Source organism: Vulpes lagopus, chromosome 19 (genome assembly GCF_018345385.1).
Source record: "Vulpes lagopus strain Blue_001 chromosome 19, ASM1834538v1, whole genome shotgun sequence".
In the NCBI taxonomy this organism is placed as follows: domain Eukaryota; kingdom Metazoa; phylum Chordata; class Mammalia; order Carnivora; family Canidae; genus Vulpes; species Vulpes lagopus.
Genome location: NC_054842.1, coordinates 33,676,140 through 33,690,862, shown reverse-complemented (window position 1 = coordinate 33,690,862; position 14,723 = coordinate 33,676,140). Strand labels below are relative to the sequence as shown.

Genomic DNA, 14,723 nt, shown 5'->3' with positions numbered 1-14,723 from the left:
GGCAATGTTGGTATATTTTACCCACAGCCAGATTCAGTAATTTTGAAGGAGCCAGAATGTGATAGAAGATACAAACCCAAAAGAGCCTTTGTTATATTTGGATAAATTGATTTGCTAGTAAATAAAGTTTTGTATATTTTCAGTTTTCTCTTCTGTCTTCTGTACCTAGTTGGAAGGATACCGAGAAGGCTAGAGTTCTTGCTTAGGCTGTCATCATAGAATAGAGGAAGGGTAGAATTGAAAATGAGAAAGATGAGGTGAGACAGTTCTCTAAACCATGTGGTTCTTGTAAATGGAGAAAAAGAGTTTTTGGGTTCTTGGTTCTTTGCTAATGACTTCTTTATCACCTTAACTCATCTCCGTGATGGGTTCTAGTCATTTTGGATAGATATTTAGTGTTAATGTATGTGATTGATTCCACTCTGGGAGTGGAGGCTTTGTTCTGGGTGATGGGAAAACTGCTGGAATGACTCTGCCTGGTTTTGGAATAAAATAGGTTACTTGTCTCATTCTTCAAATGGCATTAACCTGGCAACATGGATAGTTAGGAATATGGCTTTCAGTAGAGCTCAACTAAGAAACTAGAACTTTTAGCTTCCCTCCAAAATCGGCAGGATAATCTATCAAAAAATGAATGCTTATAGTAAGTGAGCATCGTACATGCTACCAGTCCAATACTAAATTCTTTATATTTGTTATTTTATTTAGTTCTCATCTGTTCTTAGTAATTTGTCTAATACACATTTTTTTCAGTGCCTCCTACGTACCAAGCGCTATTCCAGTCACTAGTAATTACAGCATGGAACAAAAATTCCTAGTCTAAAGTAGTATTCTCACCATTTTAACGATTAGAAATCTGAGTTTCATAGAGGACAATTGATTTTTTTCATTGTCCTGTAGCTTAGTAACTGTTGGAACTGAGATTTAAACCCTACTATATCTGATGCCAAAGATTTTAAACCACCTATGATGACTTATTGAGGGTTTTGCTAACTGTTGTGGTTACTGTAACCACAATTACAGTTTTCATTGTTGTCCATATCACTAATTATACCAAAGATATGTTCTCCAGCCCTATTTTCCACTCCCATTTTTTTTGTATTCTATAATAGCTGGTAAGAATAACATAAAATTTTGTGTTTCTGGCAAACTTATGTCAAGAATTCTTCGACTACCCTCCAGTGAGTCCGTATTGGTAATGACTACACAAATGCTTAATAGGCAAAGTTTAATAGCATTCTGTCTTTTAGTTTAGTTTTTAACATTTTTTGTTTGAAATATATTCATTACTTATTTTGAGTAATACATACACAGAGTTCAAATTTCAGGAAATGCAAAGCCTATACAATTCAGTATCTCCAATATATCCCTAAACCTCAACCACATATTTCTCTTTCTCTGAGGCAACCAATATTTGTGTCTTTCCAGAAATATTTAAAGCACATACAATCAAATGCATATATATCCCTTTTTTTCATGTATGAATATATCCTACAGATCTTTCCATATCAAATACAGATATGTTTATTATCAACAGCACCATAGATCCCACTGATTTTAGTCAGTAGTGGTTAGTCATGGACCCTATAGCCAGACTGCATGCATATAGACCATGAATTCTGCTACTGGGAAACCCCTTTTGCAAATTGCTAGATCTTTAGGTGCCTCAGTTTTCTATTCTGTGAAATGAGAGAAAAATAGTACATTCTTCATAGGTATTGTTGTGAAGATTAAATGTGTAAACTTAAGGGGCTTATTTTTTAGAACAGTGCCTGCCAAGTAATGAGCCACTCAAGTGTTAGCCGCCGCCACCAACACCACCACCACTGTCATTATCATCAACACTTTGAGTTGTTAATCAGAATCTTGTGGGTATGTGGATTTTTCCTTCTGCTATCACAAACAGTGCTTCAGGGAATACCGTTGTACTTTCATTATCTCATATGTGTGTGTTTATGCATTCTTTGCAACAAGTATAATATAAAGTCCAAGGAGTGTGTAAATTTGTAATTTCAGTAAACATTTGCTAAAGTGCATATTATAGGAATTGTTTCAAGTTCTCTCTAGCAGTTTGACATAATTTAAATGATCAAGAACTTGATGGTAGCTTTCTGATGTTATTCTGTTTCTGGAATTATTCATGGTTAAATATGACCATTTTGAAAGTTCGTTATATTCATTAGAAGTTAATCCTGTCAGGAGGGCCTGCTTAAACAACCTTTTATTTTTTTATACAAAATATGTATGTTGGTAGGTTATCTGAAGATTCTCACAGATAGTGTTTCAGAGAGTGGAACATAATCTTTTCATTCTTTATTTTCAGATAATTATGTTTCTATGAATCTGGGTTATTTCATATCTTTAAATTACTTTTATTATTCATTGTCAAAGCTTAATATAGGAGACAAGATTTAGGGTGTCAGGCATTTTTTGAGGAACTGGGGGAAATACAAAGATTAATAAGTAGTAGTCCCTGCCATACTTTTTTCTAGTGAGTGAGTTAAATGCAGACCATATCCAGGTTAGAAAATGTAGAAAGGGACACAGAAAAATATATATATATTTTTTTAGAAAAATATGTTAGACAGAACTTTGGAAATTACCTGTAGAATAAATACTTATTCAGGTAAATGACTAATAGTAAGCAAAAAATCAAAAGTTAGTCATCAGAGAATATAGTACAAGGATATAATGTTACAGAAACCAATATAATAAGCAAATATTTTAAATAGGGTATTACTAAGAAAGACTTTGATATAACAATTAGCAGATAATAGGTGTGAAGAAGCAGTTACAGAAGAGTTGTGGGACTAGACTGAAGAAGAATGAACAGTTAGCAAGCAAAAAGTAAATAGGCTGATGTTTTGAATAGTCATTGTGGCACCAGAAGGATTTAACTCTTTAAAAAAAAAACCTCAATGACATGTTTCTGTTCATTTTCAAAAATACAGCTTTAAACATCTGATTTTATTTTATATATGATAGTCATTTTAAAGATGTTAAGCATGGGACTAGTTTTTATTTTTTTTTATTTATTTTATTTTTATTTTATTTTTTTTTGGGGGACTAGTTTTTATTTTGCTTTTAATACTAGTTAATATTTTGTTGCCTTTCACTATAATACTAAATTAATGCAGCAAAATGCTGCATCCCAAACACTCCTCTCAGTTTTTTCCCCCTGTTTAGCTAATTCACAGAATATTTAGGTTTTATTCAATTTTGTTTGTTTGTTTGTTTATTTAAATATTTAGGTTTTAAAAAATATGTCTAAAGAACTTTGAAGTTCTTGAACAAGGGATTCCTTTAGGTAGGAATCGGGGGGAAGAAAAAAACCCAAAAACTTTGATATAAAATTTTCAAACACTAGTCAGTTTAAATTTAATGTTTAGCATGGGATAGAAAAAGATTAACTGTAAAATCTGTTGTTCCACAGGTACTGTGAGAATAGAGATGTTTCGAAATATGCAGAATGCAGAAATCATCAGAAAAATGACTGAAGAATTTGATGAGGTATAGACTTCAATATTTCTACATTTATACAATATACAATATTTATATTATTTTAAAATGATGTATATGTTGATTATTTTAAGTTTTATTTTAGTTTGGTATTTAGTTTTAAAGAAGATACACTATTTCCTCATTTATATGATAATCCATGTTACTAATTCCAAAGTTATTGATCTTTGGCACTTTCATTACATTGCATGGAGGTATCACTTAATAAAGACTGGTAACTGGTACAGATAATAAAATTAGTGGTATGAAGTAGAATTTGATTCTTGACATTCATTCTTGAAGACCACCTAAAATCCCCCAAATTAAAAATGCATCTCCAGTAGTTTTATGTTCTATAGAATTAGTCATGTTAAATGTTTTAAAGTAAAAAGGGTTTGGGGGTCAAAGAAGTGTGAGTAGGTTGAATATTATACCTATTTCTGTTTTAGAGATGGCCAAAACATGTTACCTTATTTAAAGTTCTTAGAAATCCTGATGGAAAAATAACCTGCTTAACTGCATTTAATCCATGATTCCTAAAATTATTTTACGTAGATATCTCTCTATTGCCCGCTCCCCACCTCCTCATCCCCATTTCGTGTATAAATAAGTTTCTAGGGATCCCTGGGTGGCGCAGCGGTTTGGCGCCTGCCTTTGGCCCAGGGCGCGATCCTGGAGACCCGGGATCAAATCCCACGTCAGGCTCCCGGTGCATGGAGCCTGCTTCTCCCTCTACCTATGTCTCTGCCTCTCTCTCTCTCTCTCTGTATGACTCTCATAAATAAATAATAAAAAATAAATAAATAAATAAATAAATAAATAAATAAATAAGTTTCTATTTGGACAGTCTACTTGAGAATATTCTGATTTCTACTTAGAATACATGTTTTCTTTGCTAGTCTTCATGAATTAATCAGCTTTACACTGATTGTAAATGTTGAAACAGTTCGACAATTTTATTTTTGTATTCTGTTTATGATGAACTCATTTTATGTCATGCTTTAGGCGACCATTAATTTTAGTTTAATATTCTGCCTTTTGATTTAAATAAGATTTCTATTTTTTGTAGATGTTCTTTTTCTTGACTTTCAATACTAACAACAAAGATGTTTTTTTTCAAAAAACATGAAGACTAGCAAGTCTACTCTTTCAGTGGGATGGGCATAGCCTTTCTTTTTATTTGTAGTAGTAGGAATATTTATATTTGACTTTAAAAAGTACTACAAATACATGGTAAAATACACTTCATTCTCATGAAGGGTTCACCTTTATTCTTGTGATACACACCAAAGCATTTTCATGAGCATCTTTACAGAAACATTCTGTCGGTGGCTTTCAGACTATTTAGTCACATTCCATGAGAGATAGGGGAGACCTTACATTATGACCCATCTATATATAATGTCCATAATTACTTGTTTTCATTTCTGGTGGCCAAAACATTCTGAAATTCCAAAGGATGATTTTTTCCTTCAATTTAATGGTTGCAAAATTGGCCCTGACTAACCTGAGGCTATTAAATGTTTTATTTATCTCAGTGTGAATATTTATATGTATTGCTGGTGAAATATGAACGTTCTTGATGACAGGGGCTGCCCCAGATTCTTTTGGGTTATGATGGAATATAAAGCATATGTACTATATTAGCTTACAAAATTCAAAAATTTCTGGATTCTGAAACATTTCTATGAAATTACTTTTCATTTCTTTTAAAAGGTTTTTTTTTTTTTTTTTTTTGGTAACTTCATGAGTTTATATATGACAAATAGAAAATAACAAAGCCAAATAAAGGTGCAAGTGGTAGGTTTTCTTTTTTTTTTTTTAATAATAAATTTATTTTTTATTGGTGTTCAATTTGCCAACATACAGAATAACACCCCGTGCTCATCCCGTCAAGTGCCCATCACCCATTCACCTCTCAGTGCCCGTCACCCATTCACCCCCACCCCCCGCCCTCCTCCCCTTCTACCAACCCTAGTTCATTTCTCAGAGTTAGGAGTCTTCATGTTCTGTCTCCCTTTCTGATATTTCCTACCCATTTCTTCTCCCTTCCCTTCTATTCCCTTTCACTATTATTTATATTCCCCAAATGAATGAGACTATATAATGTTTGTCCTTCTCCGATTGACTTATTTCACTCAGCATAATACCCTCCAGTTCCATCCACGTTGAAGCAAATGGTAGGTATTTGTCATTTCTCATGGCTGAGTAATACTCCATTGTATAAATAAACCGCATCTTCTTTATCCATTCATCTTTCAGTGGACACTGAGGCTCCTTCAAGTGGCAGGTTTTCTCACCAAATACTGTACTAAAAACCATGTCAGGCTTGCAACACAGGTGATGGAGGTCACAGATTAAAAAGTAGTATGTATCTTGGACCTTAAGGACACTATTAAGAGTGTAAGATGGTATTTCCCAGACTTTGTTGCATATTAATATCATTTGGGGATATTTAAAAACTGATGCTTGGCTCTCTCCCTTATTCCCAGACTTTCTGATTTAATTTGTATGGCACGTAATCTGGTCTTGGGATTTTTAAAGTTCACCAGGTGACTCCAATGTACAAACTTTAGGAGAAACTTTGAGAGAAAACCAAGGTTTAAGCTTTAAAAACACTTTATATGGGAGAATAGAATGAGGGGAAATACAATGTGAATACACAGTGAAATTTCAAAACAGGATATCATTGCTTTGTAGTAAGATTCTGAGATAAGTAGGGGTAGATGAGGAATTCAATAAAATGAAGATCATGATATATCTAAGAAAATATTCCTGTGAATATTTTCAAATATTCAAGTGTATTAGAAGAATAGTAAACTGTACCAAAACTGATAATGAGTTAAATATAGGAAATGAAATTATTTAAAAAGGTGTTTATTTCATATTCTTAAATATTATCTCCCAATATTTGAGAATACTAACTACATCGAAAAAGAATGTTTTAAAAACCACCATTTAATGAGTAAGTCATAAGGATAAAAGATACAGACAGCATAGGGATTATAGTCATTGGTATTGTAATAGTGTTGTATGGCGGCAGTTGGTCTCTACACTTGTGGTAAGCATAGCATTATGTCTGACCTTGTCCAATCACTGTATTGTACACCTGAAACTAATGTAACATTGTGTCAGCTGTACTTCAGATAAATAGATAGATAGATAGATAGATAGATAGATAGATAGATAGATAGATGGATAGATGGATAATTCTAAAAGAAAACATTCTGTTTTTCCTATTTAACGGTACAGCTAACACAATTTTATTAGAATATATTCATTTAAAGCAGAATTATATTAATTACTAAGGCTATTTTATCGTTAAGTAAGCACTTTAGCAAAAACCTGTATTTAAAGGCTTAGATAATGCTAAATATACAGTATTTTTACTGTTTTTGTTTCTTCAAAATACTATGTAGGTCTTTTAGCCCCTGGGAGTGGAAGGAGGTTAGTTTTGGTAAATTGTATTTTGTGGTAAAATTCGGAAAGATTTGATGACAGGATCCATTGGATCCCAAGAGCTTAGAGCAATGTCTGTTTTTTTTTTTTTTTTTTTTTTTTTTTTATGATAGTCACAGAGAGAGAGAGAGAGAGAGAGGCAGAGACACAGGCAGAGGGAGAAGCAGGCTCCATGCACCGGGAGCCCGATGTGGGATTCGATCCCGGGTCTCCAGGATCACGCCCTGGGCCAAAGGCAGGCGCCGAACCGCTGCGCCACCCAGGGATCCCCAATGTCTGGTTTACAAGGAGTAACTATTAAAATTTTGTTAGATGAATTGATGCATTGTATTATAGCAAAATAAAGGTGAGATGTGTTAGAAGTAGCTTAGATTGAAGGTGTTTATGTTTGGACAAGGTGGTCCAAGAGTATATTATTGCCTGAGAAAGTATAGTAGCTACTATTCCTTATTACAAACTGAGTCTAATGTTTGTTTCTTTTTTAAAAAAACCTTATAGGCCTGCACACAGCCAAAAGTGCTATGTAATTGTAATATCAACGTAATTTAGAAGTATATTAATTCTCAGAGCAGTCTGTGGCTCTTCAGTCAGTAGATAAATTTAGTTCCTGTTAGAGACAGCCCCTGACACATAAAGCAAAATGTAGTAGCATTTCTTCCCCAGGTTATTAGAGTCACATCTTCAAATGTAAACTCTTAAGTATGTTTTCCAAAGGTCACTTTGCATAGTTTTCATGCATTGTAATGGGACATCTAGATAGCGATATTTTGCAACACAGTACAATTAATGTATTCACGTAGTGCCTTTAATTCTTGTCTATGTTATTTTGTATTGCTCACAATTACAGAATTTTTTACACTGTGCTCTTCTATAATGATTACAACTTACCCAATGGCTTTTTTCTCTTCTTGTTTCTAACCATATGCATTTCTATGAATTTGTTTACGTAGACTTAAGTATAGAACTTCTCATTTGTTTATCCATTTGAGCATTTATTAGTTAAAAGATTAAAAATTTTAAGAAATGTAAAAATGATTAAGTATTATACAAATGGAAAAAATATAAATGAAATGCCAAGGATATGGTGGAAGAAAACTCAAGTTACTTCTAGTCTCAAATTAAAGTCTAAATTTTTAAAAATTTTATATTCCATAATAAAATATTTTTCAGCCTATTGTCTTAATAATAGTGAATACCTATGATAAAGCTAAACAATTATTCTCGTCTCCTCTTCATCTTCCCTATGCTCCTTCTCAGAAGGCTAGAATTGTTATCTTGTCGGTAGAGTGCTTAAGGAGTAGCTGCCTGGTGATCGTTTCAGACTTTCTTAGTTTGAATTGTCTTATTTTTTAAATATGTAATAAATAAAAATAGACAAAGGTTTTTTTTTTCCTTCCATCTTTGGTAATCAGATCAAATAATAAATAAAAATATAAATCATTATATTATCATATTACATTTATTTATATTTATAATATTTATTAAATTACACTTATAGTGTAATTTGCAGCATATACTTATTTATAGATTAAATGCATACACTTACCAACACCCTTGAGCATTGAGCTCTTCTTACTCTCTTAAAATACCTCAGATACAATACAATCTGAAATATTAACCTAGTGAGGGCCTACAAAGCTTATTTTATATACTAAATATTAGTAATAATTTATTTCTTAATTTAATTAAAAATAAAGAGAAGTTTTAATATTTTCTTGCAGTACACCACTCAGTTGGTGTTGTACATATCACTTTGGAAGCCACTTCATAATTGAGGAAGGCAAACAAGAATATTAAAGAAAGGAAGCAAAGTTGGGAGTAAGAAGTGCTGAAAAGAAAAAAGAATAATCACATAGAAAAACTCATGAAGACTCAAGAAATTGTAATCATTTGTAATGTGAAAAGGTACAAAATAGGAAATAATACACCTGTGAACTTTGTAGTGCAAAATATTGGAGACCAGAGGAAACCTGTTGAATGGTAATAATAGCAAATACTTATGTGTACTGTGTGCTTGGCACTGTATGTTCTTTACACATATCTAATTTTATGAAGTAGGTCTTATATATTACTGTTATCTCCATTTTACAGATGAGAAAATGGAGGCAAAAGGGATTAAGGAAGTTGCCTGAGATCACACAACTAGTAAATGATAAAGTCAGGAATGACATCCAGAACATCTGGTTCCTGAGTTCATATTCATAACTACAACCCTGTTGTGCCTAGTATACAATATAAGTCTGTAATCTGAAGTAACTCGGAGAAAATCACTCAAGTAGTAATTGTACTGTTTACACTTAGACTCCACTTAGACACCTTCAATCATATAATACACTTCTGGCTATTTTTGTTACCAGATGTCTTATGGCCAACCAAATAAGTTATGGAATTAAATTAGTATCTTTTTGAAAGGACCAGTTATATTCTATTGACATATGTTGAATCTTTTTGGATTTAACCCATTCAGTTATATTATTTGAGACATCTCTCCTTATGAGAAATGCGTAAATGAGATACTCATAAGCCAACAGTAACATTTTTATCAATGGATACTGGTTTAAATCCCCATCTGATTTTGATTAGATATGATGAACTGTATATTTAGGTTATAGCTATACCCTGATCATTTCAAGATTTTTATTTTTCAGTTTTAAAATATATCTATAAAGCATGATTTTATGATGATATAAATGAATTCTATTTATATTTGCTAATCATTAAGATCTTTTAAATTAGCTAAAGCTAGGTATTCTCTATTATTGATTTTAGGTATAACTTTTTATTTTAACCACTGTCAAATGAACTATTTAGTCTTTCAAACTTATTTATACAGGATTTATTTTTGTATTTATTCAGTAAATATTTTTTGAACACTTACTGTTTGACATTTTCTTAAGAACTATATATTTAGAGATTAACAAGGTTATATAGCTCTAGAAAATGATTTCGTGTCCTAAATGGGGAAAGAGCTTTATGAACTAATAGCAGTAATACTTTGAGAAGTTCAGTAGTTGAGAAATAAAAGACCCCGTGAGATCCCAGAGGATGAGGTAATTATCTGAGATGTGAGAGCTTTACAAGTTACTTAGTCCTAAAACTAAGTTTTTAAAGATGAATAGAAGTTCACCAGAAAAACCAGGAAGGAGTTTATAGGGAAGATAGAGTTTAGGATATATAGCAGAAAACTGAGGTACGAAGCTAGAGAAATTAGACTAAAATATTATATTTAATACTTAAAAATAAACCACCCCAAAACCATTGTTCTCCTAGGTGTACTAGACAGTGCCCAAGATAAATGCTGGAGATAAAGAGATAAGAGAGGGGTTTGAAAAATACTACAAATTTTTATAGCATTCACTTGTGGAAGTTTTTTTTCCAGATGTATTTTTACATAATTTCTTTAATTGGTGTATGTATGCAAGTTCAGTTTCCTAATACTTTAAGGCTGAGGTTTGTCAGAATTGAGAATTATCTTAGACTCAGTTAGCAGAGGTCTGATAGTAAAGAATATTTTCTCGTTTGCCTTATGGAAGTCAGCCAAAATAATCTATCTAAATAATAAATCTTTATGACTTTTTAAACTTAAAAACAGAAGTTCAAACAATATAGTTAATAATACATTTTATTTAGCTCACTCAGAGCTTTGTTTTATAAAAATGTTTTCTGTTTTCCACTGGATCTTTCCAAGGATAAGTAATACCATTTTCTTTGTTTGTTTGACACACGGTTCTTATGCATTCTTTTTGAGAGAAAATAAAAATGAAAAACTGTGATATATAAATGCGTAAATATGATTTTACATCATAAATACTAACTATAACATTGTGATAATTTAGATAATGGTACTCCAGAATTTGGAATTTCTCCTAGTGATTTCAGAAACTTGGTATCCTCAAGGATATAAATTTGGTAGTTTGAAATACTTTAATATACTCTTTTTAAAAAAATTATGTGCCATTTGATACACACAGAGAATACATGTAACATATATATAGAAGGTATGTAAATCTGACTTCTCCAACTTAAGAACTCAAATACCAGTGAAATACTACTGCAATACCTATGTGTTCCTCCACGCTCCCATTCCAATCCTTCTCCTGAGAGGTAATCATTATCTTGAATTTTGTAACCTTTTCTTACTGATAAATCATTTACTGCTCTTAATGAAATGTTTGTGAGGACTCATGGATGAGTAGGGACCAGACATTTGGAGGTACTCCATAACTGTTATTTGATGCCACTTTAGGGCAGAACATATTTAAAAGGACTGATTGGCAGTCTCACTGCTGCTTTGACTTTACATATTCTCCTCATTTCTATTTGTGGCTAAGGAAACATAGATTGTCAACATTTATGATAGATGAAGGAGAATAATATAGGGATCATTTAGATATCATCCTTCCCATTATTTTTGTCCCATATTGACAGTATCATTTTTATGGTGATTCATTCATTGTTTGAAGAAATAGTTGAGTGCCTGTTAAACATTCTAAGCATTTGAGGACATAGCAATGAATAACCAAAAATCCCTTCCCTCATGGAATTTACGTTTTAGTTGGGAGAGAAAGCCAGTGAATAAAATACCTAGACAAAATATTGTAGTATGATAAATATGATAAATGACAGTAAATGCTATATTAGAAAAATAAAGTAGAGAAGGAGGAAGAGATTGGGAATGGAAGGATGATTTTACATAGGATGGTCAGGAAAACCTCTCTAAGAAAGTGACCTTAAGTGAACACTTGAAGGAAGTAATTGAGAATCATGTGTATATCTAGGGGAAGAGAAAATTTAAACTGCACAAATGGCCTTGAGATAGAAACATACCTAGGATATTAGACAACAAAGAAGCCAGTGTGGCTAAAGCATGTTGATTTATGTATTGATTGCATTTGATTGTTTTATTGTCAGTACTTTTTCAAAATATAAAATACTTCCTCCACAGTTTTTTCTTTGCATGACATTAACTTTTGGTTGACAACAACCTAGTTATCTTGTAAAGTATCCTAGATTTTTTTTTTCCCTCATGGTGTCATTTAACTTTTTCCTGACAGTTAAGAATACATGGACTTAAAATCCCAGGACCAGAATCCTGTAGCTTTGTGATCTAGGACAGGGTGTTTAAGATCTTATTTTTCTCATCTTCATACATAACTAGTAGTTACCACAGTATATAAATAATGCAAAATTATGGATTTGAAAAGTATATGCCATATAAATGCTAGTTATATCTTGTACATGAGAATTTCTCCCCTTGTATTCATCTGAATGTATTTGGAGAAATTGCTTTCTTACTGGACCTTTTTTGTTTGCTCTGTATTATCCTTGCAGATTTCTGCCTGATATTCTTCCCACTCTGAGCTTCTCTCTGCCTTTCTATACCTGTTTATTTGATATGATTTACCTTTGCATTTGTTTATTCAATAAATTCCTTGGGCAAAGCATTATGGTAAGACTGCGCTCAAAGAATTTAAGTATTAGTTATGGACAATTGATTATTTAGGCTATTTGATTATTATCTTTATTTTGGTATCATTATATTGTTTTCTTAGCTCTCCTAAAAAAAAAAAAAAAAGAAATTACTGTTTTGTGAAAGAAGTTAGTTTTCAATATCCCATTGCCCTTCATTAACTAGACAGTTTTTTTTTTTAAGATTTATTTATTTATTTGAGAGAGTACACAAGCAGAAGAGGCAGAGGGAGAGAGAAATTTGAAGCAGACTCAGTGCTTAGAATGGAGCCCTATCACCCTGATATCTGACCTGAACTGAAACAAGGAGTCAGCTGCTTAACTAACTCCACCACCCAGGTGTCCCACTGCACCGTTCTTTTTACTTGACATGTAGAATGTGTCTAACAAATAGAAATTTATAACTGGTATTAGAGTAAAGCAGGAAACTGCCTTTTGAAGTAGATACAGGAGATTTTTTTTTCTCCCCACTCCCCTTTTAAAAGATTTTATTTATTTATTTATGAAAGACACAGAGAGAGGCAGAGATACAGTCAGAGGGAGAAGCAGGCTTCCCATGGGGAGCCTGATATGGGACTGGGTCTCAGGACCCCGGGATCACAACCTGAGCTGACGGCAGACACTCAACCACTGAGCCACCTATGCACCCTAAGATTTTTTTTAAGAGTTTCTTCCCTTTTTTAAAAAAGGCTTATTTATTTTATTTTTTATTTATTTTAGATTTTATTTATTTATTCATGAGAGACACACAGAAAGAGGCAGAGACATAGGCAGGAGAAGCAGGCTTCCTGTGGGTAGCCTGATGTGGGACTTGATCCCAGGGCCCAGGATCATGCCCTGAGCCAAAGGCAGACACTCAACCACTGAGCCACTGAGATGCCCCATGGTTTATTTATTTTAGAGAGAGTGCATGCATGTGTGCACATGAGTGTGAGCAGGAGGGACAGAGAGGGAGAGAGAGAATCTCAAGCAGACTCCTCACTGATCAAGGAACCTGAGGTGGGCTGGGGTTAGATCTCAAGACCTTGAGATCATGACCTGAACCAAATCAAGAGTTGGTTGCTCAACTGACTGAGCCACCCAGGTGCCCCATAGAGATTTTTCCTTTTAATCATAGTATTTCCATGTGGTACAAAAATGTAAAAGGACAAAAGGTCGGTTTAGTTAGGAATTGAGCTAGTTTTGTGTTCTGTTGTTGATGTCATTGTCTTTAGTGAGATTCCAGTTCAGATTCCTCTAGTTGTAGGCTACTTTTGTCTTGTTCTTAGGATACCCAGAGGGGTTTTTCAGTGTTCGTGTTGCACTCTCAGCTCTCTCTGTTCTTGTGTGGCAGAGACCACTCCTACTCCATGCTCCTGCCCGTCTTTCAAGTGGTGTTGCTTATGGCCTAGTACTTATATAATGAGGGTGATTCTTCATTGTCCTACTGCTAAGTCTTAAGCATGGTTTTTGTGCCTGGAGCCACTGAGGGACCTTCTCAGCTTTCCTGGCCATTATGTCTGTGGCTGGTTTCAGGTAGAGTTTTCCGTCTCTCCCAAAGCTAGCAGATCTCTGTTTGATATTAGTATTAGGATTCAGGATCCAGGACAATGTTTTGTCTTTTTCTTGCTTCCAGGTGGAGGATTTTTTCTTTCACCTTCTCGTAGCTGCAGTGGGCCTTTGCCTGTGCTGTGGTGGTGACTCAGTTTACTGACCCATCTCCATCAGATTAAGTCTTTTAATTTGCAGGAGACAAAAGTCTGGAGATGTGAGCTAGACTGTTGTTACCTTTCCCCCAGCAAGTGAAGATCTTGCCCTGCAGAGTTACACCACCATGTGAGATGCTCTCCGTTCTCAGAATTTGTTTTAAATACCCAATTGAGACATGTGTAAAAGAGCTTTTGAATGAGTGCAAACTTCTTGTCCTTCCACGCTGACAAACTAGTCCACACTTTGACAGACTAGCCCGCACTTCATCTTTGACAGTTCATTAAAATTTTAAGTTCATTTCTTACCCATTTTTTGTGGAGACCTTTTCCTCTTAGGCTCTGCCACAAACAATAGAGCTTGTTTACTTCACCTCTTCTTGGAGAGGCTTACTCTTTAGAAATTACAGTTAATTCAGCTCAAGATGGGCTCAAGAAAAGTTCTCTTTGTGTGTGTGTGTGGATTCAGCTATTTCTCATTGTTGATAGCCTACTACATTCTAAGTGGAAGCCAAACCCTATTGTTAGGCTTTTGACTTTGCTTTTAATTTTATTTAAATACAAAAATTACTTTTTATGTAGGTCAATCTGTTAGTCTTCTATGACTTCTGG

At 33.5% G+C, this 14,723-nt stretch overlaps 1 protein-coding gene across 1 annotated transcript in view; it reads left to right on the top strand.

Moving 5' to 3' along the window:
- The window catches only part of STAG1 (stromal antigen 1), a 401,833-nt gene that overhangs the window by 211,323 nt on the left and 175,787 nt on the right, over window positions 1-14,723 (top strand). Inside the window, exon 6 of the mRNA XM_041733757.1 lies at window positions 3,434-3,510. Coding sequence (XP_041589691.1) covers window positions 3,434-3,510 — 77 coding nt within the window. The remainder of the gene's footprint in view (window positions 1-3,433; window positions 3,511-14,723) is intronic.